Source organism: Calypte anna, chromosome 5A (genome assembly GCF_003957555.1).
Source record: "Calypte anna isolate BGI_N300 chromosome 5A, bCalAnn1_v1.p, whole genome shotgun sequence".
Taxonomy (NCBI): Eukaryota; Metazoa; Chordata; class Aves; order Apodiformes; family Trochilidae; genus Calypte; species Calypte anna.
The window spans coordinates 450,887-477,566 of NC_044251.1; the positions used below are offsets into that span (position 1 = coordinate 450,887).

General features: G+C 42.8%; 1 protein-coding gene across 1 annotated transcript; it reads right to left on the minus strand.

Annotated features, from left to right (window-relative positions):
* Positions 1-8,721: 8,721 nt before the first annotated feature.
* LOC103536772 (cytochrome c oxidase assembly protein COX16 homolog, mitochondrial) lies at positions 8,722-26,488 on the minus strand. Its single transcript, XM_030452323.1, has 4 exons — positions 26,388-26,488; positions 14,629-14,706; positions 10,802-10,864; positions 8,722-8,903 (listed from the first exon to the last, which is right to left on the minus strand). Exons 1-4 carry the CDS (start codon positions 26,445-26,447, stop codon positions 8,787-8,789), a joined length of 318 nt encoding a protein of 105 aa, XP_030308183.1. The 5' UTR covers positions 26,448-26,488; the 3' UTR covers positions 8,722-8,786.
* Positions 26,489-26,680: the final 192 nt, after the last annotated feature.

The window sequence follows — 26,680 nt, forward strand, 5'->3', positions numbered from 1 at the left end:
TGGCTAAATCAAGCACTCAGTGTTTGAAAATTACTTGGTCCTATTAACTTGGCAAAGTCCCCCAACTTGTAAATTCCATGATAAACCTCAATAAGCAGCAGCAATTTTCTGTGGCATATTAGCCACACCTTGATAAAACCTCCGTATACAAGAGAAATTAAAACTATCATAAATGCACCTCACTGCTTAATTAATTAATTAAGAAATTAAGATATCACAAGGGTGGCTCTGGGGAAGGTTTGTAAAGAACTCAGTAGGGGTTTTATCCCCCGTGTGGGGTTAAAGTTAAGATTTTCAGTCATGCACAAGATAGCAGATTCAGTATTAGGGTTAATTCTGTACCTCTGCATCAATACAGCATCACAGAGTTCTCAGTGTGTCTTTTATGGTCTTGAAACTGTTTGGACAACCTTGCAAAACCAGACTGGTTTAATGTATTTCTTTCACTGCATCTTTCATCCAGGAAGATATTCTTCCCTGGCTCATGTTTTATCTGCAAATGGGCTTGCTCACTACAGTGATGGGAAATAATTGTCTCTCTGAATTAGAGTAATTTCTTTCTGTGGCACTCATCACAGAATTTATTGAATCGGGCTGTAAAGTGTGCAAGATTCTCTTATCCCTCCATTCACATGTGGGAAACCAAGATGAAAGCCAAATACTTTCTGCAGGTGACCACCTTGAATTGTCTCAGCCTGAGCACCAACAGCTCTACATGAATTTCTGCAGATTTCAGATTCTTTACTGTGGCATGAAGGTACATTCTACTCCTGCAAGAGTAGAATTCAAACTCTTTTTATAAATTTATTTAATTTTAAGACTGACAGGATTATAGCTTTTACTTAGTACCAAGCGAGGCATTTGAACTAGCACTTAAGAAGTGGAGTTTTCTTGACATCCTTATTGGTACCTGAGGACCAGCAAAGCCATTTAGCAAGTCTCAAAAGTCAGGTGTGTAACAAGGAGCTGAACTTCTTGTTGTTTGTTGTTTGCTGTGCCTGTCTGCATAGCTGCATTTTTTTTCTTTGACTTACACCCTCTGTCAATCTGGAACTTTTAAGAGGCAGTTTATCTGATTTAGGAAGTGAATCAGCAGATTTAATGACTACTCTGATCTTTCTTTAAACAGCTAATAGTCTATCTGCTTTGGGCTATTTGAGACAAGCAGGGAAAGTGGTGCTGCTCTGATCTAATTACATTTCACTGTAGTCTCCAATAAATGACTGTTTAGTGCACTTGAACTGGGAAAAAAAAACTTTTCTGTTTCTAGACAGCCAGTTCATCTGGATTTCAATTCAGTAAAAGCTGGAAGTAGGTGATGTCTTTATGTGAAGTCTTCATGAAGTTAGCATGGCAGAGTTAGGTAGCTAAAAATAAAATAAAAATGAAGGAAAAAAAAATTTTAAAAAATCCCAGCTAGGTTGAAGTAAAGAGGTTGACTCCATGTGGGAGCAGAGCTAGCTGCTTGCCTCAATTCTCAGTGTACAGCACAGCTCCTGCAGTTTGTGCTGATAAGAGGACTGTCAGCCTGGCCTAATTCTCAGCACTAAAATTGACTTAAAATGTAGCTACGTTTGTGTCTTTGGCCTCCATCTGCTGTAAGAATTCTCATGTCAGTGATCAAGCCAACAGGTCAGGTTTTGTTCAGTCCTGTGTGAGGCAGTGTCATGGTTTAACCCCGGCTGCCAGCTAAACCCCACATGTCTGACTGCTCACTCTTCCCCAACAGGACAGGGGAGAGAATTGGAAAGGTAAAAGAAAATTTCTGGGTTTAGGTGAAGACAGTTTAATAGGTAAAGCAAAAACCACACATGCAAGCCAAGCTGAACAAGGAAATGCTTGTCTTTTCACACTTATCTTTGTGTGCTAAATGTTTCCCTTTAGAGGAACATTCGGGACCCTTCTATCTTCTATCTTTGGAAGAGAAAGGTCTACAGCAGAAGCTGTAATTTTCCTAACAGGGGTAGAAATCTTTCAGCAACTTTTATTTATTGTTAGGCACTTGGACAATGCCTTCATGTTTCATGCTGTGCATTTTTTAGCTGGTGAATTTGAAAGTAATACTTGTGAAAGGTGTACTGAGGGTTAACGAAAGGCATGTTGAGAGTCCAAGTCCCTGAAGTTGTCATTCAGGTTTGATTTAGGACCTAAAACCTCAAACATTTGACAGCCCCCTCCACACCTCTGCCTATCTCCCAGTGTTGCTGAATTCACATCCAAAGTTCTACGCAAGAGGCCTGGCTCACAAACACGGACTCCTGATGGTCCCCACCCTTCCATGAAACCCAACCCACAGCTTAATTGGGTAGGGCCTACTCATCACTTAATAGGGCTACAGGTTTGCTACAGTACATTAAACATCAAACTGTCCAACCCACCTATGGCCATACTCCTGCTGATGTGGAATTCAGCTCCAAAATTCCACACAAACGGGACCGGCTCCCGAAATCAAAGAGTAACCACCAAAAAATACTGCTGTCCCTCATGTTTCCATGGAACCTACCCACAGCACAACAGAAAACAGGGCTACGGTTTTGCTTTAGTATCTAAAACCTCAAAATGTTTGACATCCCTCACCTCCCACTGTTCAGCTCCAACCATCCACACAAACGGGTGCGGCTCCCAAACGCAAAGAGTGACCACTGAAAACTCTTGCTGAACCTCACCCTCTCTTGGAATCCTACCCACAGCACCACCAAAAATCAGGCTATGGGTTTGCTTTAGTAGCTAAAACCTCAAATGTTTGACAAACACTCCCCTCGGCTACGTTCCCACTGTAGGGAAAATCGCCCCCAAAATTCCACTCAACATGAACACAGAACTCCATGGGCTTATTGCCATTGATTTGAGTAAACTGAGCCTTGGCTCTGCTTCCTCCAAAGGCAATGCTAATCACCACAGATCAGCTTGGACCACGCTACCAGAATGGTTTCAAAACATTTGCAGTATGGGTCCAGAATATCCATCACTGTTCCACTCGGTAGAACCAGCCCTCATGAATGTAGGGGCTCCAGGCTATGATTTCTGTGTCTTACACTTTATAATTCAGGTTTACTCCTCTAGGAAATAATCCCATGCACGGTTCACAAGTAATGTGTCTGATTGAATTCATTTGCCTAATTACTTTATAATGGTGATAACAAATTCTATGAATTAAACTACATTCTTGTCCTGTAACATGTAAATCAATAGTAGTGTAGTTAGTAATCTTATCTGTCACAAGTACAGCTAAGAGATGGCATAGAGGAATCAGTGTGATACAGAATGTGTGACTGTTGGCATTGGTAATACACACAGGCCAATTGTCTGCTGTGTCAGAGACATTACACAAAGTGACATTTTCTCTCAACTGACTCACTGCCAGCTGTACCCAGATGCCACCTGCCCAAGCAGGATCATTGTTGGTAATTGGAAGAGAAGTGTCCCACCATGTCAATGGTTGAAATAGTGGTGGGTTCAGCAGATGAGCCCAGTACACACTGCTCCACCTTCTTCATCTGCTTTGATCGCTGTCAGTGGTAGAGATGCTAACCACATCAACCAGATGATCCGTGGAGTCATCTCTGCTGGCTGCTAGCTGGTGGTGCCTGTTGATGATGAGGGTGAATCCACTTTGCTGGAAGCAAATATTGTCCTGTTGAGAGAGAAACACAGCCATAACCATGACTCCATGTCACCAATGGTACCAGACCCAACCATTTATTTGAATGGATGTCCTTACACCATGCTTGAGGATGCACTTCTGTTTTGATAATCTGCTTTTTCTTCATTTGGTGTGAAAGTGTCTTCCCCTCTGTTTCAGAAATGGAGTACACGTGATGCTTTTGCTAATTTTTCATGGGGTGTAGCATTTGATCTAAATGTGTTTACTTGAATGTGAGATGGGACCTTTCCACTATATTTGCTCAGTTGGTGAATGACATGTGCCAGTATGGTGTAATTCCCCACTCTTTACAAAATTCCAAAAGAGCAGCAGAGATATATGCAAGACCATTATCAGTTTTAACAACAGATGGCAGACCCAAAGTAGCAATTGCTTTCCAGAAGTGTAGGCGTGTATCTTTTGCTTTTCCACCTGCATGAGCAGTAGCCACTATAAAACGAGAATCAGTACCTATTGATACATGCACATACTCGTGAGGACTGAACTCAGGAACGTGTGTGATGTGTGATTGCCACACCTCGTTGTGCTGCAGCCCCCTAGGAGCAGCTGTCAGTGAAGTGGGAGCTGGTGTAACTGGTTGGCAGTCAGGATACATTTGAAAAATGTCTTTGGCTTGCCTTACTGTAATACCAAATTGCTTCCCTAAACTTCTATAATTATTATGAGAGAAATTATAAATCATGCATGCTTGCTGCAACACATCTGGGACTTGCACTACTGCTAATGACTTTGCAATCCTGTTACCTCCAGTGATGGGTCCTGGGAGTTGTGTATGAGACTTGACACACATAAAATAATAATTGTGATCTCGGTTGTTAATCAATTGCAACAATTCCATAAACATCATGAAAACAGGCCAATTGTCCATGTGCTTGAGGTAGCAAGCATCTATTCTAATTAGCACTCCATAAGCATACTCAGAATCTACTACAATATTAATATCTGTTGATGCAAATAATGTAAAGGCTTTTATCTCTGCGTGTAATCCTACGCCCTGTGCTGATGCTTCCTGCAGCACATCTGACTGCCACTCACCTGGAGCAGGATCATGCCAAGCTACCACTGCTCTGTGTGAGCGCCCAGATCCACCCAGGAACAGGGTAGGAGCTCCCTCCAGCGGCACTGTTGGTAAAAGAGAGGAAAGATTAAATCTTGCAGAGTCTGTAACAAGTTGTGGCACAGGTCCAAAGGAGGGCAACCAGGCTGGTGAAGGGACTCGAGCACAGATCCTATGAGGAGAGGCTGAGGGAGCTGGGGGTGTTGAGGCTGGAGAAGAGGAGGCTCAGGGGAGACCTCATCACTCTCTCCAACTCCCTGAAAGGAGGTTGGAGCCAGGGGGGGGTTGGGCTCTTTTCCCAGGCAACTCTCAGCAAGACAAGAGGGCAGGGTCTCAAGTTGTGCCAGGGGAGGTTTAGGTTGGATATTAGAAAGAATTTTTTCACGGAAAGGGTGATCAGCCATTGGAATGGGCTGCCCAGGGAAGTAGTGGATTCTCCGTGTCTGGAGATATTTCCAAAGAGCCTGGATGTGGCACTGAGTGCCATGGGCTGGGAACTGCAACGGTGGTTCAAGGGTTGGACTTGATGATCTCTGAGGTCCCTTCCAACCCAGCCCATTCTATGGTTCTATGATTCTATGACTGTACATCCCCAAGGTAATTTGAAAAGGCAGTGACATTTGAATAGCTGCATCAAAACCCTGTTTGGTGATAGGGGTATGTGTTATGGCACCATCTCGTGCAGAAATACCTCCAGCACGCAATCACCATTTTGCAACCACTTCAGATAGCATTTCAAATCTGGGTCGTATTGTTTTGGTGGAATGATGTGACAAAAATTGCCATTCTAACATCCAGACATCTTTTCCATCCCATTGCCCTAGTATACCAAATGGCTGGAAAGAGTTGTTTATCACAAAACCTCTGAGACTTAATCTTGGATCATAATGATGTGCAGAAAACTCTAATTTTAGGCATAGCAATTTCTAGAGCTCGAGATGCCTCAGGATTCAATTGCCGAGATGACTAAATTACTATTGCCTTTCAGTACATCAAATAATGGGGATAATGTCTCAGTAGAGATCCCAAGCAAAGGTCTTAACCAGTTTATTGCCCCTAATAATTTTTTCAGATAATTCAGAGTTTGGATATTGTTTTTAATTGTCAACTTCTGTGGGGAAACCCAGATCTCTGTCAGTTTCTATCCCAACTATTTCCGGGGTGATTCTGACTGAAGTTTTTCAGGAGCTTTGTACACAAAGCCATAGTTTTCAAGATGTCTGGTAAATAAAGATGAACATTTTTGAATTTGACTTTCATCAGTTGCACAATGCAAAATATCATCCATATAATGAGAGATCATAATCCTGGGATGAGCTTGATGAACTGGTTTCCATACTGAATGCACAAGACATTGACAAATTGTAGGGCTGCTTTTCATACCCTGTGGCAGCACTATCCACTCATCCCTCTCCATCCGAGCTTGGCAGTTAACAGAAGGAGCTGAAAATGCAAAATGTTTACAGTCATCTTCATGTTAATAAATGGTAAAGAAACAATCTTTGAAATCAGTAATATAACACTGCCAATTATTGGAAGAAAAACAACATAGGACTTTCCAGTTCTATGTATCTATAGATACCGATGAGAACAGCACAGTGATAACGTGATCGGGGGAGGATGAGGAAGCGGGGGGAGGCAGGGGGAAAGGGAAAGGGGAGGAAGGAAGGGGGCTGCGGGGGCAAGGAAGTAAGACTTCCCCACACAATAACTCTCCCTCCCTGGATCGGAAAAAGCCCCGGACAGCGGCGGCTCGTTGTGGCCAAAGGAGAGGCAGTGACCCCCGCTTGGGTGCCCGCCCCTCGGCCGCGGGGAAGCAGTCGGGAGCTGAGCCATCCGTAGTCAGGACTTCCCGGGACAGCCAGGGTGTCCATACCGTGCGGCAGTAAATCAGTTCCGTTTTTTTACTTGGTCGTCTCTATCAGTAATTAAACCAGTCATTGCAATTGTCAATCGAAAAGTCACAGGCACGCACAATCCACTTGAAGCTTTCACTGTTGGCATCGGGGCCGAAAGCACAGAACGGTTCTCGGAGCCTCCCCCTCCTTCCGCCGCTTTCCCCCCCCCCCTTGGGCTGTCACAGATCCTATGACGAGAGGCTGAGGGAGCTGGGGGTGTTGAGGCTGGAGAAGAGGAGGCTCAGGGGAGACCTCATCACTCTCTACAACTCCCTGAAAGGAGGTTGGAGCCAGGGGGGGGTTGGGCTCTTTTCCCAGGCAACTCTCAGCAAGACAAGAGGGCAGGGTCTCAAGTTGTGCCAGGGGAGGTTTAGGTTGGAGATTAGAAAGAATTTTTTCACGGAAAGGGTGATCAGCCATTGGAACGGACTGCCTGGGGAGGTGGTGGACTCTTCGTCCCTGGAGACATTTAAAAAGCGACTCGATGTGGCACTCAGTGCCATGGTCTAGTGACTGTGGCGGTAGTTGATCAAGGGTTGGACTCGATGATCTCTGAGGTCCCTTCCAACCCAGCCTTTTCTATGATTCTATGAAAATGTCTTTTACAGCCCCGGCCACAGCGGCAGCTCTCAAAATGGGAGGGGGGGGGATGTAAGTCCAGCTCCCCTTGCAGGATCCATTAACCCCGGATCACAAGGATCCTCATGCCCTCTACAACCCAAGTCCTCTATGACAATCTTCTGTGTGAAGTTTCAGAGTCAGCAATGCACTGGTCATAGCAGGATTATTGATAACACCAGTGGCTGTAACAGCCTCATGAAAAAGTGTTTTACTGGTGGCGGCCGCGGCCCTATGCAGTAGGGAGAGGAGGCTTGGCCATGGCTCCTGCACCTTCTGTGGCAAATGACATGAGATCTTTTTTCAGTCTTTTCCTTGTCGCCAACATTTACAAACTGCCCTGTTGCTTCTCTAGAAACACGTGAACCAGATAGCATTGGCGAGCTAGTTGGGCAAGTATATAATATGCTCATAGCAGTTATTAGCATTCTCCATGTTATTAAATCATAGAATCACAGAATTGGCTGGGTTGGAAGGGACCTCAGAGATCATCAACTCCAACCATTGATCCACTCCCCCCGTGGTTCCCAGCCCATGGCACTCAGTGCCACATCCAGGCTCTTTGGAAATATCTCCAGACACGGAGAATCCACTACTTCCCTGGGCAGCCCATTCCAATGCCTGATCACCCTCTCCAGAAAGGAATTCTTTCCCATCTCCAACCTAAACCTCCCCTGGCACAACTTGAGACCCTGCCCTCTTGTCTTGCTGAGAGTTGCCTGGGAAAAGAGCCCAACCCCCCCCTGGCTCCAACCTCCTTTCAGGGAGTTGGAGAGAGTGATGAGGTCTCCCCTGAGCCTCCTCTTCTCCAGCCTCAACACCCCCAGCTCCCTCAGCCCTTCCTCACAGCAATTCTGCTGGATCCCTTCACAGCCTCCTTGCTCTTCTCTGGACCTGCTCCAGCACCTCAATCTCCTTCCTGAGCTGAGGGGCCCAGAACTGGACACAGGACTCAAGCTGTGGCCTCCCCAGAGCTGAGCACAGGGGCAGAATCCCTTCCCTGGACCTGCTGGCCACGCTGTTCCTGATCCAGCCCAGGATGCCATTGGCCTTCTTGGCCACCTGGGCACACTGCTGGCTCCTCTTCAGCTTCCTGGCCATCCAGACTCCCAGCTCCCTTTCTGCCACTCTGTGCCCAGCCTGGAGCTCCCCATGGGGTTGTTGTGTTGAACCTCATCCCGCTGGGATCATCCCAACTCTCCAGGTCCCTCTGCAGAGCCCTCCTGCCTTCCAGCTGATCCACACTCCCCCCAGCTCAGTGTCATCTGTGAATTTGCTGATGATGGACTCAATCCCCTCATCTAAATCATCAATGAAGATATTGAACAGAACTGGGCCCAACATTTATCCCTGGGAATATATAGTACAGTATCTTTTGGACTGACCTCACAGTTACTTATATACACACTGGCATGAATTGCTCAAGAGCAACCCCCACCTCTCATGTCAGCTCCTGACACTGGATGAAAAAATAACACAGTTCAGCCTGAGAATTAATTTTTTTTTCTTTTTTGTTTTTTTTCAAAAGCACCAAGGTAGGTTTGCTCAATCACTCTGTCTTGAGACCAAGAGCCTCCCGCCGTTGCTTCTGAACAGTCCTGGAATCTTCCCACAGACTGGGTCCTCTGATGTTCTCCCAGTTGTCCAAGTCAGATATTTTCAGCTTCTGCAGATAAACAGTAAAAATAAGTGTCACTTTGACATCTCGTGTTTTAAAGTACATATTACTCTAAAATGTTTTCCTTTTGCACAAGAAACTACCCTGCAAGAGAAATTAAAAAAAAATAAAAAATTGGGAGATATCCATAGAGCTCCACTAATGACCAGGGTGGGCATTAGAGCATTGATAAGTATGTAACACATATGACAAAAAGTACTTAGGGTCTGAACACAACTGAAGATATCTTATATTTGCTGCTTCTTTCTTCTCTCACCTTGTTTTCCAGATCTGTTCTTCAACTGCAAATCTGCCAAGTACTGGTACTTGGTACTGAAATAGCAAGGGTGATAAGCATTGGTAGAGCTCCAACAGATCAATAATTAGTGACCAGAAGCGTCCTGTCGGCACAGGCACAAATCATAGGGGAAAAGAGGAATTATCTAGCACAAAGAGAGACTCTAACAGTGCAATCCCTTCTATCCATGTGGTTTTAACCTGAGAGAAGTTAAACCCTCTGCTGCTTCGTTTCTCACAGCACCCAAGCATCACAATTAGATCTCTCACTAAGTCATACATGGGACGTCCTAACTGGCAGAACTCAAATACTAACTAGATTTTAATTAACTCCTTGTCTATTCATGTCATATCTATTTAGAAGTGTCAACAATTTCAGCATTTATCTAGCCCCACTGATACAGGAAAACAAAGAACATGCACCCTTCCTGACCTCACTTATCAAGTGTTGCAGCTGAAGAAGAAAACCAGATCCTGCATATTCATGGACCAGTGAAAAATAAGGAAAAAAAAATGCACATCCTTTTGTTTTGTTGAATTGATCTGCCCCTTTCTAACAGTCAAACACTACTTTGAAAGAATTTTGGCCTGGGAACTCTCTGCAGTTTAGATTAAGAAAAATATAAGACTGCTTCTGTCATTTCTGTCTGTCAGAAAGAAGCCTCATTACCCAAGTAGGTTGGTAATATATTATTATACCAGTTGTATTTTATTATCTTTGATTTACCCATAAATATAATGCAATTACAGCTATTGAAATATTATCCTTCAACTATTAACTCATCATCAGAAGAGAAAGCAAGGCATATCTGAATACAGATCAGTTGGCTGAAGTTAGATAGCAAGTTAAGCAGAGAAATGTGGTTCTTTTTATGGTTTGTAGTTCTTTCACATTAAAAAAAAATCAGAGCAGTCTTACAGTATATTCTATGGAAGATGAGAGAGGCAATAATCCCACAGGCAATCAGAACTCAGTGGACTTGTATGTCTTGAGTTTCCACTGGAGCTTTTCATACATACTCAGGAATAAAATCTAGTTATTCCCAACACCATAAAATGCTGTTCTGTGTAGAAAGGGGATGGCTCTAAACTGTTTGCAATAATTCTAAAATATTATGAAAATACATCTTTTATAAGAGTGATGTTTTTCTCCACAGCATTTTCTGAAACACTGGAAAAGGAAGAGAAGTTGTTTGAAACATACACGTAAGTTTCACAGCCAAGAAATAACAGAAAGCACATCAAGCACATTGTTCTGTAACTTGGCCTAAAGATCATATAAAACTCATGCAGCAGAAGTGCTGGTGTGTACTTACACACATTCCATCCAACATAACTCTACATTTATAGACTAGGTTAACCACAGAAATAGTGGAATGTATTTGTACCAGCATACGTGGCACTTGGACATCAGAGTAAAGCTGTGTTCAGAAAGAAGCACTGCATGTTCAAAAAGCTTTCTGTACATAAAACCTTGCTTTTATTTGACATCAGTGAGCCAAAGGCAGATGGCTGATCTAATTTTAGTAAGGGACAGACACAACCCACCAGTGGCCAGGGTAATCAAGGGTAGCCAAGGTTATAAGCCCCAAGCTAAAAACTTATTTTACCTCATATTCAGATTCCAGTGTTACAGAGTTCTGTTTTAACTTTTCTTTCAAAGCTGGATCCACCTGCAAGACAAATAAAAACACAGAAAAAAAGTTTGAATTTAAGGCTTTTTTTCTAAGAAATCTTAATCTCAAATAATCTAAACTGGTACGTGCAAAATCTCCTCCTCTCCTCTAAATGAGTTTATGTGCTGTTTATTATGATATCAGGATGATGAACAGAGTACAAGAACTGGGATGAAAAGAGAGGTCAGCAGCCAAAATTCTGAATCAAAAAGGCAGCACATTTTTACCAGCCCTGCAATTGCACTACCTTAAATATTGTACCTAGTTTGACACAGCCAAACTAAACAATGCTTTAAACAAATAAAACAAGAAAGAATAAGAAAGAGAAAACAGTGATCACATTATGTATTTTACTCCTGAATGTTCTGTTCAGTGAATAAGTATACAATATACTTCAGTTTTTAAAATCTAAGTAAGAGTCAAACTTCCAGTTTTTGATAAAATTGCAGCTCTTCCCTAGTTCTGATTCTGTACCAGCCATGTTGGTGATCCCTGCCACCTTTCAGAGAAGCTTGTTCAAAGAAAAAAAATTGAAGAACAGAAATGTCAGTGAACCACAGCAGATGCATTCCATGTTTTAACTTCTTCTGAGCCTAGAGGAAATTATGTTCATCTTCCCCTTTGCTAAGCAGTATCTGCCTCCCAAAGGCCTAAGAGCAGAGCAAAGGGAAAGATGATAAATGAGCATTCTTCATTCTTAGAGAAATCAATTCATGTTCTCAGACATCAGCCACTAAGCAGTATTCAGACAGTCTTCTGGCTAATTAATTAAAATATCAAATAAATCTACCATGAGGAAACAATCTCATTTTTAGACCTTAAATACAACTAGTGTTAAACAAACCAGATATGTAAGGACACTGGTAATGTGTTTAGCTCTATATTTCAGGTACACTAATCCAACTATGACTGTGAAAAAAAGTTCTTATTTGCTTCTTCTGGATCTGAATGAAAAGGGCTTGGTTACCCTTGTCACAACCAACCTCAAATGTCTATAAGCCTAGAAAAGAATACAGGGGTAACACAAATTATAGACCTTGACTTGTCAATGAGAAGATCCACTTTCAGATTCAGCCCTGACAAACTCCTGGTCCTCAAAGGTACTTAAAATACACACCTATCACCTGTATTGATGGGAATTGCACTAGGAAATGCTGTTCTTTTGGTTACAGCCACTGTCTGCTAGTTAATATGCAGCCCATGAGACCTCAGTCCCTAAGGATGCTCAGACAGGGAAATCCAGCCCCACTTTTGCATGCTCTCACATGCTATTCCTCTATAGGAAAGCTATTCCTCTTCCAAATCACCTTTATTTAAAATTACTAGACTTTGCAACACATCTGTACATCATGCACTATTTCCTTTTGGAAGATACTTTGCCACTGTATTTAATAAATAACATGTTTAGCTACCAAAGACTCGTTCTTGTGGGTACATTAGAGAAAGCTGTGATGACAGAGCTGCTGTAATTAAATTTAAAACATGAGTAGCAGAGATATTTTTTTCTTAGTATATCAGATGTACTTTCAAGAGCTAAATATGCAAGATCAACAAAACAATACTACTGGATTCAGTAGGAATTACCACTGAAAAAGATTTAATGCCTGCATTTTAGATACTGGTGAAACAAGTAATCTCTGTGCAGTATCCAGGAAGCTTGTATTCCTACATTCTCTCTGTAACCAATGAAGGGATTCTTCTAGAAATACCTAAATTGGTCTCCTGCTCAGAACTGAGGCTTTTTAGGCTTCATGAACAGCACTCACAGCATTTGAGAAGTGCAGAAGTGAAAGGACTGTTAGGGAGAACTTGTGAATTTCCTGAGCCCAAAGCTGCCCCTCTCCTGACACAGGGACAGCACACGATTTCAGGTATCTTCCACCCTCCTTGAGGCAAGACAAGATGTTGTGGCAGCTGTAATTATCACTCACTAAGGTTCTAAAGGCAGTATTTATGCCTCATCAAAAGAACACAGTAAGGCACCCCCTTGACACAACACACAGGAGGCTCAGTGCTGACTCCAAGGAACATAGATCACCTTTTGAATCCTAAGTGAACCTCTAAGTGCTCTCTGCAGTGACAGATAGTTGAAGAGAGGCAGATTATGTATTTGCCTCTCTCATTAGTGTTGTCCTCCTGGTAAGAGTTTGGGCTCTGCCTTTTCAGACTGCAGCACAGCTGTAGTTTGCAACAGAACCAAGGGACTGGAGTCTTGCTAGCCTCAAACACAAAGGGAAGGGAAGGTTCACTTAGACAGAACTCACACTTAAGACAGAAGCATTCCTGAGCAAAAGGTTTTCTACACTTTCTTCGTAAGAACTGGAGTGATTAACAAGTCAAGAAGTTCAGAAAGTCCCCATCTGGGGACTAGGACTCCAGTCCTTCTGTTTAAGCTCCAATCTGCTGACACCATGGTTACTGGCTTCATAATCCGAGTCTGGAAATCTAGGTGTGCCTCAGGGAGGTGTGGTAGTGAGGAGAAAACCAGCTGGATATTAAGTTATGTTATGGCTAAAAGCTGCCTGAAGCCAAATTACACACTTGTAATCACTTCAATTGCAAGGCAAAAATACTAGTAATTAATTGGGCAGTGTGACAGGATTTAAAGTCACCAAGAGAATTCTTGGTAGTATATAAAATGTAAAAAGTTGGAATCTATCAACATTTGATGTACTAAAATTAGTTCCACTTGTAATGGCATCAAAATTAGTTTCTCCAGGTAATAACCTTCTCTTCATCTGAAGCTAATCTTGACAACAGAAACACCATCAAGAATTATGAAATGGAAAAAAAGGCTTCTGCTTAAAACAAGGAACTGTTTATAGTTTATTCTATATTCATACTATATTCTATACTCATAGAGAAGCTCAATAATCTGAGGTAATGCTGCCAGATACCTAGGTTTGTCCAGACATAGCCCTTTTTTCCACACAGGAATGGTGCAACTGGGCAGCCAAGTCAAGAGGTAGCTCTAACGTGGCTTCTTGATAGTTGGAATTCTTGGACAATGTATATCCACTGGGACTTCTGTACATCTGAACAAGAGCTGCCTTGAGTGCTGAACAAACCTAGCATGCTCCCTTTCCTGAGTACTCCCAAGGCCAGATAGGGTCCAAATTCTGCACTTCATTTCCTGGACAAAACCAGGAAAGCCCTTACAGGGAGCACTCACTCTAAGGTAATCTGCTAAGTGCATAAGAACTAAACTTGCATAAGCATATGAGAAAGATGGAACAATGCATAGGGCCACCAAGGTATTTACTGGTTCAAGACAGGTAAACAGCAAGGGGCACATGTTTCTTTCACAGAGCTTAAAGATGTAGCATGATGTGAAAGATACACACTTATCTCAGTCATCACAAAGCCAAACCCTGAAAACCATCTAACACTATATACTCTGGGGAAAGTACTGTTTGAAAACTGAACCTTTTAAACTATCAGTTTTCTCATCTAAATTGTGCACAATATCTTTGTCTTTCTAGATGTGCTACACTTCTTTCTTGGGATTCAGAACTGCCAGTTATTATCAACCAAAAGAACAGAATTCTTCTACTACTTACACTGATCCATTTCACAGGCCATGAAAGGATTCATCATCAACTCAGCCCCTTGATGTTTACTTACACAACTCATTGAGAGCCTCAGCCTGGAGCTCAGTAGTGAAACACACATCCCCAATATCAATAGTTTGCTTGTCCTAGCAATGTTTTAGAAGACAGCACATACACAAAATGAAATGAAAAGAAAGTCATTTCGCCTACCTTGCCATGTAGTTTGTGGACATCATATCTTATTTGAGCAAATTCACGGAGTCCAAAAGATCCTCCAACAAGATACAGCTGAAAACCAACAAAATTAAAACAGACATGTAAGGATTATTACAAAAAAAAGAACAGCTTGCATAATGGCTCAGTTTATTTACCAAGGGACCCTGTTGGAACTGTTCTTCCAACAGAAACACCAGGATCTGAAGAAAATCCTAAACTGGAAGATATGAACAGGAGAAGAGGGAGTGTATGTAAAGTCAGGGTCTCCTCCAGTCCCTGGGCCTGGTTTTCACAGATTTCCTCCTTCAGACAGAGACAGACACTTCATAACTCACATTTTCTGGGGACTTCCTCTCCTCTTTACTCCTCTCTTCCATCTCCACATGGCTTCTTGACATAACTGCAGCAAAGAAGCCTTTAGGTCCTTGTCAAGGGATTTATCCTCATCTTTTTCAGACTCTGTGGGGAACTAACAATGCCAAACTGATTTACTCTTATGTCTCTGTGTAAGAGATCAAACTAAGCTGCTGAACAGACCAGCTGACTGCAGCTGTGGTTCAGTGATATATTACCACACAGGCTAAGAAATCATACCCAGCACACCTGCACTTTTGTTATTGCCTCCTCAGTTGCTTGCAATTCCCTCCACACCCATGAAGCTTATGAACAGGAATAATAAAGGGAGAAACGGGAGGAAAAAACCTTCATATCCACATAAGGAAGGTGTTAAATTGTTCTTTTAATGACAGATGGATACCATAAAATTGCCAATGTATAAAAGTACAGTATGTATTTTTGTATAATATATATAAATATTAATATATATATATATAATGTATAAAAATTACAGCAGTAAAACTGGGCAGACTAACCAAAAGGTCAGGTACTGTTAAGGAACACCATTAAGGATTTGAAAATTAGCTTTGAAATCCAGCTACTTTTTGGAAGAATCAGGGCTGTTGCTCCTGCTCTGACCTGACAGAGTCTGTCTGCTGTTCTCTGTTAAAGCAGATGCACCAGAGGCCAAAAGGCTGCAGGTGTGGAGATGCACACCTAAGGATGGTGGCAGCATGCAGAGAGAAGCTTTTAAGCACCTGAGTGGAAAAAACCAACCAAACAAATGCCAGCACCAGCTTTCATCATTTAAACTATGTCACATACACTGAAACTGAGAGAAATCAAGCAGAAGGTTGTTTCATGAAGCAAGTCATGTGCTACCTGTTCTATCTCACCACATCCTACCCTGTGTCCAAGTGTCTCCACTTGGCTGTGTCCAAGTCAAAGCTGCTTTAAGAAACGACCAATGTCACAGAATTATTACAATGTAATGCTGGAAGATTAATATTAAATAATTTCCATAAGCCCACAATAAACATCAAAAAATGTTTTAAATTTTACTTGAACAATAATCTAAAGAACCAAACACAATCTCTAAGACTTCACTGCAAAAGCAGACCACCAGCAGCACTTATTTAATCAGCCAACAGCATGTCAATAGTTAGCTGACAACCCTGAGCTTGAATTGCACTGATCTTCACAAGCTAGAGCAGCAATGGACAGCTATCCAGTCAATCAGATTTTTGAAAATTGCGTTCAAAATACAAGAAAATAAGCTAAAAATTAATTTTTGCAGCTATAATATAATAAAGGGTAGAAAAGAACTCAGTGGCTGACAATGCATTGAGTAGCAATACTAGTTCTGGTATAAGCATTTCCTTTCTTTTGTTTTTTGCAGTATGAGAGATGTCCTTACTACCTTCATGTATGCTAAGTTTTAAGTTAGTTTAGTTTTAGTTAAGTTACACTTAAAGGGAGGAAAGATATAAGTAAACAATGAAGCATCAAGAGTCACCAGACAGAACAGACAGACATGGGCTGAGACTCAAGTTAACCTTGTTGGCTCTGTATATCCTGTATGTCTCACATACATTTCTAGTTTCCCTATTTCACCCCCTGGTCTAGACCTAAAAGACACAGCAGGAGCTTTTCAAGATGCCATGTAAATAGAAGTTATGTTGACAATACTCTAATGCAGCCAGGCTCAAGTTCCCTCTCCAGAGAACGGAAATGGGAAAAGTAATGCCATATAGAATGGAAATTAAGATATGCTGGTTTTCATCCCAATTTTAGAATCATACAGATGCTAAACTGGCATCATAAAATTAAGGCATCAGCATCTGAAAAATATTCATGCTGGAAGATGCACATAGAGCTGCATTCTTTCATTGTGTGGGAACTATTTGTTTCATATGCCTCAGAACATGGAACAAAAATCATTATTATGTAGTGAACATCATCTGCCAAGTTACCTGAAAGTATTCAGCAGATTGATGAAATGATAACTTCTCACTGTTTCCCTTGCCCCTGAAATTTACCTTAAGAGGTCAAAAATGACTAAATACAGTAGTCAGTCAACACTTAACACCAAAGCAAACAGCTTAAAATCATTGCACACACAACACCCAGTAAAGATCTCACACTGAATAATTCCTTTGTTGCAGCAAGCACACAAAAAAAAACCCAACCCAAAACAAAACAAACAAAAAAAAAAAAACCAAAAACAAAACCTAACCTAAAACACTGTAACAAAATCATGCATGCATGGGAAACTTGTTTGTTGCAAAACAAAGTGAAAGATAGGATGTGACATAAGAACACCATCTGTCACATACACTCAGCAACCTCAATAAATGTTTTATGTGAAAATATGACACAAAATTCTCTTTAATAACATTCTTTTTAAAATTGTATTTGTTCGTTCCTCCACTGGGCAGTATGTTATGCAACCAGTTATGGATGGCATCAGACTGATCCCTTGGAGCTGCAGCTTAGGATGGGAAATTTTTTGTCACCAACAACAGCAAGATCATAGAATCATAGAATAGGCTGGGTTGGAAGGGACCTCAGAGATCATCGAGTCCAACCCTTGATCAACTACCGGCACAGTCACTAGACCATGGCACTGAGTGCCATATCGAGTCGCTTTTTAAATGTCTCCAGGGACGAAGAGTCCACCACCTCCCCAGGCAGCCCGTTCCAATGTCTGATCACCCTTTCCGTGAAAAAATTCTTTCTAATCTCCAACCTAAACCTCCCCTGGCACAACTTGAGACCCTGCCCTCTTGTCTTCCTGAGAGTTGCCTGGGAAAAGAGCCCAACCCCCCCTGGCTCCAACCTCCTTTCAGGGAGTTGGAGAGAGTGATGAGGTCTCCCCTGAGCCTCCTCTTCTCCAGCCTCAACACCCCCAGCTCCCTCAGCCTCTCCTCATAGGATCTGTGCTCGAGTCCCTTCACCAGCCTGGTTGCCCTCCTTTGGACCTGTTCGAGGACCTCAATATCCTTCCTGAACTGAGGGGCCCAGAACTGGACACAGGACTCAAGCTGTGGCCTCACCAGAGCTGAGCACAGGGGCAGAATCCCTTCCCTGGACCTGCTGGCCACGCTGTTCCTGAGCCAGCCCAGGATGCCATTGGCCTTCTTGGCCACCTGGGCACACTGCTGGCTCATGTTCAGCTTCCTGGCAATCCAGACTCCCAGGTCCCTTTCTGCCACTCTGTGCCCAGCCTGGAGCTCCCCATGGGGTTGTTGTGGCCAAAGTGCAGGACCCGGCACTTGGCCGTGTTGAACCTCATCCTGTTGGAGTCAGCCCATCTCTCCAGTCTGTCCAGGTCCCTCTGCAGAGCCCTCCTGCCTTCCAGCTGATCAACACTTCTCCCCAGCTTGGTGTCATCAGCAAACTTGCTGATGATGGACTCAATCCCCTCATCCAAGTCATCAATGAAGATATTGAACAGATGTTCACCAAGGTCTCACAACAGCAGAAAAACTTGGGACTTACAGCAGACCTCTTTTAGTTTTCTGCACAATCTAATGCAGCCATCTCTATTCCTTGGGTTAAAAAAATAGCAAGAAACTCTTTCTCTGGCAACACCAGCAATTTGCTATATTACAGGCGTCCCTGTAGTTACAGAAAACTATACCTGCTACAGTACCACTTGTGGAAGCCAGATTACAAAACTGCATTTGTCAAAAATCCTTGAATTAACAAAAGTGCTGGCAACCCAGATTATGCAGTGGTGGAAAACATTATGATACATAGCATTGGAGAAAGGACATGCTAATTTTCTAACCTCTTCTTCAAGGCTGCAAAATCCTCCAGCTTATTTATCAGAAGCTTAAAAAAAAAAAAAAAAAAACAGTGACATGAAGGTTTTTATTTTAGTTTGAAGAAAGCAATGGTAAAAAGAGGTTTGGGGTTTGCTTTTTAAAGAGCTGTGGGATGTGCAGTGCACAACTAGTGAAAGATCTGTCAGCCCACAAGACTGAAGTCTCTTATTTGCTCCCTAAATAAAGCAGCAGGGTGAAGTGCCAACCCTAGAAAAGAGCCAAGAAAATAATCTGAACCTGAGGCTCCCCCCTCTGCCAGCTCAAGCTCTCCAAGAGCTGAATTTCCATGGCCATTTCAACACCTGGCTGCAGCTGCTGAAGGAAAAACTGGGCAGTTTCTTCTCAGAAACTTACTAAATCGTCCCTTCACCCTCAACAGGGGCAGAGGAGGGTCTACAACTTTTCTTCTTGGCTGCAACAGATGGAAATCATTCCTAGTTCAAATCCTGTGAGGGAAAACAGAAACCAAAACTAAGCATCCCTTAGTAGCTACTTCATTCAAATGCAGGACAAGGTAAGAGAATCACTCAATGCATTCACAGATTGCAGAACGACTTTATAGAAGTGTGTTCAGTTTAGCCTTGGTGTACCTCAGTGATGCCACAGAGGATGTTGTGTCCAAGATCTTTATAGAATTGGCTGGGTTGGAAGGGACCTCAGAGATCATCAAGTCCAACCGACTGAACTGTGTTACATTCAGAAATGGATGAAATATGAAAGTAGAGGACCACATGAATATCATACTGGCAACCTGGGACAGCAGCTGGTATAAACTGGAGACAGTCATGACTGCTGAAACAGAATAGTGTCATTTGCACAGTGTGTAGAACTCTGTGCAGAGTCTTGACCAAAGGTATCAGGTTAATTGGCTCAGTATTGGCTCATCCAGGAAGATGTTCAAAGCAATGATTTTAATAATTTCAAACATGAATGGCTACAGGGCACAGTACAACAAAAACTGTGCACATCCTTCCACTTCAACGTCCTGGGGAGAAAACAAAACTATTTTTATGAAAATGTCCATTTCATAACAGGTCTGAAAGCACAAAAAATGCATTTAATAGAAACTAATCTAAGAACACTGTAGAAAAGACAGAACCCCTTATGTTCCTCAGTGTGAGCATTAGCAAAAAAGGGCATTTTCAGCCACAGAATTGTCATTTTGCATTACACACATTGTTTGGGCTGGTGAGATTACGAAGAAATTTACTTAGCAGCTGCAGCTGTTTGAAAACCAAGTCTGTTGTGGTGCTCAAGCTGCAGTCTCTTCACCTTATCTTTCTTTATAAGCTTCTAAATGCCGTAATTTCTGGTCCTTATCAAAATTATCATTCCCATTACTCACAGCTTCAAATCTAGCAAAGGTACACTGCAATGAGAAACTGTTTGCACCTCACATCAACCTGGTGTTCCTTCTGATATGATTAGCCCAGCCCAAAACAGCAATAAACCTGCATTAAAGATCATAAGAAGAAACCACAATTAGACAAGTAATACCTCCCTATTGACAACACTGGTCAGGGGAAGACAAAATGGTCTATGAAATAAATACTGATCTGACATCTTTACTGACACCATCCCTTGAAGAAGTTAGAGGCTTACAGCAGGACTAAGCACATGCAGTGAAAGAGTCAAGTCAGTCCCTATGCTTCTTTTCTGAGGCTCAACATAGAACCTCAGTTACCCCAAGTGCCAGAATAGTCCATTCTAACAGCACTAAACAATACAGAGGCACTCTTTACATTTTAAAATAAAATAGGGTGAAATCTGGAGTGCTAGAGAGTGCCTGTTTGCTCATCTACAATTTCTCTAGAAAACAATATTCAAAGACTAAGGATCAAAAGACAAGTTTAAGTTGTTGATTCAAACATGAGCAAATAAATTGTAAGGCCTGACAGTGACTGGAATAATGGAAGTCAGCTAATTCAGACTGCACAAACTGGTGTCCACAGGAGTGTGAACATGCTGACTTCCATTCTGGTATACCAGGGAATGGCTTTGTCAGGAACTGATGGACTCAGACACTATGGATTCACACTCCACTATGGATTCAGACACCCAGATGACCAGGAGATGCAAAGCAGAAGCACAGCAGAAGCTGAAGACACATCTCATCATAAGCTTAGAGACCCAATATTTAAAATATACACCACTGAAGCATCAAAGTGACACTCTGTGATTTGCTGAGTGGAAGCAACAACTTTCAAAGTCTACAAACAGTTCTGTGTTTATTGCTTTTCTAGGATATAAATGTAATACTTGTGAACTTTTACAGGCAATCAAAATTTGCCTGCAAATATTAGAAGTCAGAATTCTCTTCTCATATGTCAACTTCCAGCCATCTCTCAAAAGCATATTAACATTTAAATTTGGCATATGCCAATGTTTGTGGTAAAGTCACATCAAGTAATAGATATTAACAAAAGACCTGCAATTCAATGATGAATTGTTAAAGGTTATAATGTAAAATATCTTACCAGTAACACTGAGGTATCTAAAAGTAAAAAATGCTTGTGATTCTTTTTCATACAGTATCAGAAGATAACATAGTTTCTACACATAGACATTGATGGCAACAATAGATCTCAGCTGAGAACAATCTTATATATTTCCCAGTGCTCCTATCTTTTACAGCCAGATCCCCCAGGATCTGTGGGAAAAAGTGTGGCTTTTATTCAGCATAATCCAGGGCCCAAAATTCAGCATCTTTCTATCAAATTCATTAGGAATGCTTCACTTAAGTCTTCTGAAACTTAGATTTTAATACGTGTAGTTACCCTACATGTTAATCCTGTAAACCTGTAAATCCTGTAAAAAAAAAAAGTCTTTTCACAATATTTGTAAAACATTCCTGAGCATCAGTCGTGGCTTCCAGATGACCCTGACTTCAACAGTGAACAAAACTAATCCACAGACACATAATTTCATTTCCTGGTATCTAAGGAAGGTGTTTTGTTTTGTTTTGTTTCCCAAAAAAAGACTGAGAGACTACTGGTTCATTACCAAGGGCCTGAGATGCCATTAACACTCTCTAATGACTCCTGGAAGCACTGACCACATTGCTGCAGCCTGGTCAGGGTCTGTCTCTGATCTGACCTTTCCTCCTGCACCTGACGTGCACTCCAAGAATCTCCTGACACAGCATTTATCAGAGTAAAATTGCACTGCTCAAGGCAGCAGTGTAGATGGCATTGCAGTGCAGTCTGTGGGCACAAACCCTGATGGAAATGGATTTTACCAAGATAAACCTTCCACTGTTAAACACTGCCCCATCTTCTCTTTTGGCAACATTATGCACAGCAGGTAAAACACCAAAACCAAGGAGAAGGAGATGCACAAAGTACTTGTAAATGCCTGGTTGTTGCTGGATGAGGAAAAAAAAAAAAAGAAACAGAAAAATGAAGTCAAGATCTACAGCTACAGATATGGAGAACTTTGCATCAAAGTGCAAATTTAAACTTCTAGCACTACATTTATAGTGCAATGTACTTATTTCAGGAGTGCAATAAAATCACCAAATGGGCCATATTCTGTATTCTCTGTGTATTAAAATGTGACTTCAAATACTCAGCATCTCGTTTTCTCATTGTAGCATGTTGGTGGCAGAGCTGGAACAGCACCTATGCATTCATTTTGCAACTTAGGAAATACGAAAGATTCTTGTCTAGAATTAGAGACAGAACCACAAATGCAGGCTCTGGAAAGTGGTGTAAATGTATGAAATAGCATTTTCTTTAGCTTTGGAAGTGTTGCTGCTTGAAATCCAAACATGTTTGCCAATCATCTAGAATCACCATCTATATTGGTATGAACAAGTAACTTCCAGCAACATTCACACATTCTAACTGGGCTAGAAAACTGACTTCACAAGTTCAGTGTCTCATTAAGACTTTTAAGTTAAGCTTCACATGGTAAGGAAAGAGTTCCCAACACCATGATAGGGTGTGGACACACCAATACAATGACCAAGCTGTTTAAGTTACCACAGAGGTGTGGCCCAGACCTTCATCACAACAGCAGATTGTACAGATTCATCTCCAAGACCACTGGAGTTCATCCCAGCATCTACACAGATGTCACCATCTCTACTTAGGACTCAAGATGTTAAGATATTCCAGGCCAGATTACAGCACTCTCTGCTGCATGCTTACTGTTTTATGCCATACAGAGAGAATCTTTTCTGCAAAGTTTACAGAGTTAAAGAAAACATTCACAAATCAAAGTTTCCTGAAGGTTTAATTCCTCCCTCCTACGGCCTTGTTGGTACTCACAAAGAAACACTTCAACTTCTGAGAAAGCATGACTGAAAACTGTGATTTACACATCTCACTCTGAAAGCTGTTGTCAGTTTGAGGCTTCAAGATCAACCAAGAAAACTCCTTCTGCACTGAAATATTCTAACAGCTCCAAGCTGAAAAGATCAACGAAAAAAAGGATCAATCAAGATGATTTACACTAAAAAGTAAGAAATATTTTTAATATATATTTGTGAGTGCCTGTGTGTAACGAGATACCCATCTGTCTTTGAATTATCATCACCTTAACCTCGGAGCCTTTAGAAGAAGTGGGACAGGGATCTTTCCAATGTGCACTATAAGAAGGGAAGATATGAAAGCTGTCTGATTTTTTTTTCCCTGTAAAAAAAATAAAAGATGGTACTGATGAAAAGTCCAGCACTACTGAAGAATGAAGTCCTGTACCTGTCTAGTGAAAAAAATTATGTAAAGGATGCAAGAAAATAACAAAAGCCTTTGGTTTCAGTACTATGAACAAATTCAGCGGAATTTAAAGCTTACAAAGGCATGATTCTACTGATTCTGTGCATAGTTTCAGTGTTGTTTGGTTTTGATCTTTTATCAAAATTCTGTTCAGCTTGAGAGATGCCTTCAGAGTTCAACACACAGCTGTGGAACTGACAAGAACTGCATGAATTTCCCTTTTTCTTACTGCTTGGGATGCCTTCGGGCAGCAACACAGAAACATTCTGAAGTGTTCACAGAGGAGAATAATTTTAAGGCATGGAGACATGAAACCCTGGAAAGGAATACAATAGAATACTTCTCCACATAATATTGTCTCTGGAGGAAAGAGCTCTGTGGTAGAATGCAGTTAGGTGGTACAGTGTCAAACAAACCAGTCTCAAAAATGTCTGTTGTGACCTATGGCAAATCATGCAAAAACCCTAGGAGGGCAAAAAGGACAACCAGAGGTCTGCCTTGGCCTGGGAGTCATAGAACTGGCTGGGTTGGAAGGGACCTCAGAGATCATCGAGTCCAACCCTTGATCCACTCCCCCCGTGGTTCCCAGCCCATGGCACTCAGTGCCACATCCAAGCTCTTTGGAAATATCTCCAGACACGGAGAATCCACTCCTTCCCTGGGCAGCCCATTCCAATGCCTGATCACCCTCTCCACAAAGAAATTCTTTCTCATCTCCAACCTAAACCTCCCCTGGCACAACTTGAGACCCTGCCCTCTTGTCTTGCTGAGAGTTGCCTGGGAAAAGAGCCCAACCCCCCCCGGCTCCAACCTCCTTTCAGGGAGTTGGAGAGAGTGATGAGGTCTCCCCTGAGCCTCCTCTTCTCCAGGCTGAACAACCCCAGCTCCCTCAGCCTCTCCTCATAGGGTCTGCTGGCTTTCACCAGCCTGGTTGCCCTCCTTTGGACCTGCTCCAGGACCTGAAGTTCTGCCTTCAGCACTGAAGCAGAACTGAAAAATCCTACACCACTGCTGCCAGATGGTTGTTTAACCTCCCCTTAAAACCCCTAAGTATGTGTCATGAGTGCTGTCTTCCTATTGTCTGATCTAAAGATCATTTATTTTGGCACTTCTTTTCCCAGCTATGAAAAGCAATCACCACTCTCAATACTTTGGATTCAGAACTTCAGACTTTTCTAAAATAAACTAAATCTATTCCTTTAAGCATTCCTTATTGGATGGCTGTCAGTTGTCTCTTCTATGTTGCTCTGCTCTAGACTTTACTGTTTCCCTTCATCACCTCTACAGTGGCACCACAAAGCTGGAAAATTACTCCAGCTGAGGACTTCAGGCAGACTGGAATCATGTTGTTCCATGTTTTACTTCACTTGTGACAAGTTTCTGTCTCTTCTAACAACATTCCTGTTTTTTCATAATATTACAGCCCACTTCACTTCTGCAGGACCCATCCCACCTAAGACACCTTCTGGTTAGGAAAGCATCCAATAACTACATTTTATATTTTTTCAGTCCTTTGAGAACACAAATGCTAAGAGGCACATCTTTGCCATAACTTCCTCTGAAGTGCAATCCTCACAGAAAAGGTAATGCAGAAAGCTTTATCAAAGTCAAGATCTTGTGTACCAATTGCATCTCCTCATCTAGTATACTTGTTAGCCTATCAAATCTTACACACTTAACTTTTGAAAAGCTATGGTGAGAATCTACAATTAAATCATGCAATATTTTCCCCAGACCTGGAGTTTAAATTGAGCTGGAGTGGACTAAACTGCCTTGGTTCCTCTGATTCTGAAAGAGAAGTGGCAAACCTCAATTACATAAGTAATAGCACTGTGACCTAAACTATACCAAACTTTAAACATCTGGGAAAAATGCTGTGAAACTAGGGAATAATGCAAAAACATTTTACAAAGTATAAAGCAAAGTAGATTCAGTTGTAGCATGACCTCAGCAAAGTTCTGGGCAGTGTTTCTGATACAGGTGCATGCAGCAAAACACCCAGACAGCTGTAACACTATGCTTGCACCCCTCATGAAAGGTGCTGCTTAAAGAGGTTGTCTGCAGGATCGGGGAGAGAAGCTGCTCACGCAGATGATCCACTCAGCTGTGGCATCATCAGTCTAATTTGTTGGTTTGTCTTTTAAACCTGTTTCTGTTTCTTACCAATGCCTTCAGCAGCATTTTGTGAAAAGATCCTTCACTGTATTCAATGGATTCAAGTATTTCCACTTAAAGTCATTGCTCAAGAACACCCGTATTTTAAATAATTTATAATTTATAGTAATTTATAATAATTTTTCCTCCCCTTTTAACTAGGAATACCTTTCAGCACATGCTTTAGAGACCTCCAAAGGCCACCTCGGGCATGGCCAAGCCAGGATACCGGCGCTCCAGACTAACACCTACCGCACCCCACAGCTCCTGACGAGCGTCAGGGGCAGAAGCACCCTAAACCTAACCCTAGCCCTAATGACCCTGACCCTAACCCTAACCCCAACCCCCGTGGCCGTGTCCCCGTTCCTGCCAGCACAAATTCAGCTGTTGTCGCCGTGACACCCACCGAGACCTCCCCGCCCGCTGTGTGCCGGCTCCACGCTCCCTGCCTGTCCCCTCAGAAGGACTCCTCAGACGGCTTGGGCCGTGCCCTCAGGGCCCAGCTGCCCCGTCCCTCCGCAGGGCGGTTCTCCCGTCCCCCAGGGCCCGGCAGCCCCGTCCCCCAGGGCCCAGCACCGCTCCACCAGGCCCGGACCCCCTTCACCCCCCCCGGAGGTGCCGCCGAGGCGGGGCCTGGCGAGGTACCGGCCCGCTCCTAGGCCGCGCCTTCTCCCCGGTGCCGGTGCCGGTGCCCCCGCTCTCCAGCGCCACTCACCAACAGGGGGACCCCGAATGTCATCGTGCGGCCCCTCCACACCTTCCGCAGCCTCTCCATCCGCTCCTCCCGCCCGGTACCGATTGTGCCGCTTCCGGCAGGGCGCGGGTTCTCCGCCACAGCGGCCCCCGCCGCCGAGGCAACCCGCCCGGGGAACCCGCGTTCCGCTGCGCGGTCGGGCATCCTGGGCTGCCATGGGGAGCTTCGCTTCACCGCCAGCCCATCGGCTTCTCATCGGCATCCCTGCACCAGCGGCAGCCCAGACACGGTGTAGCTTCACTGCATGAGGAGAG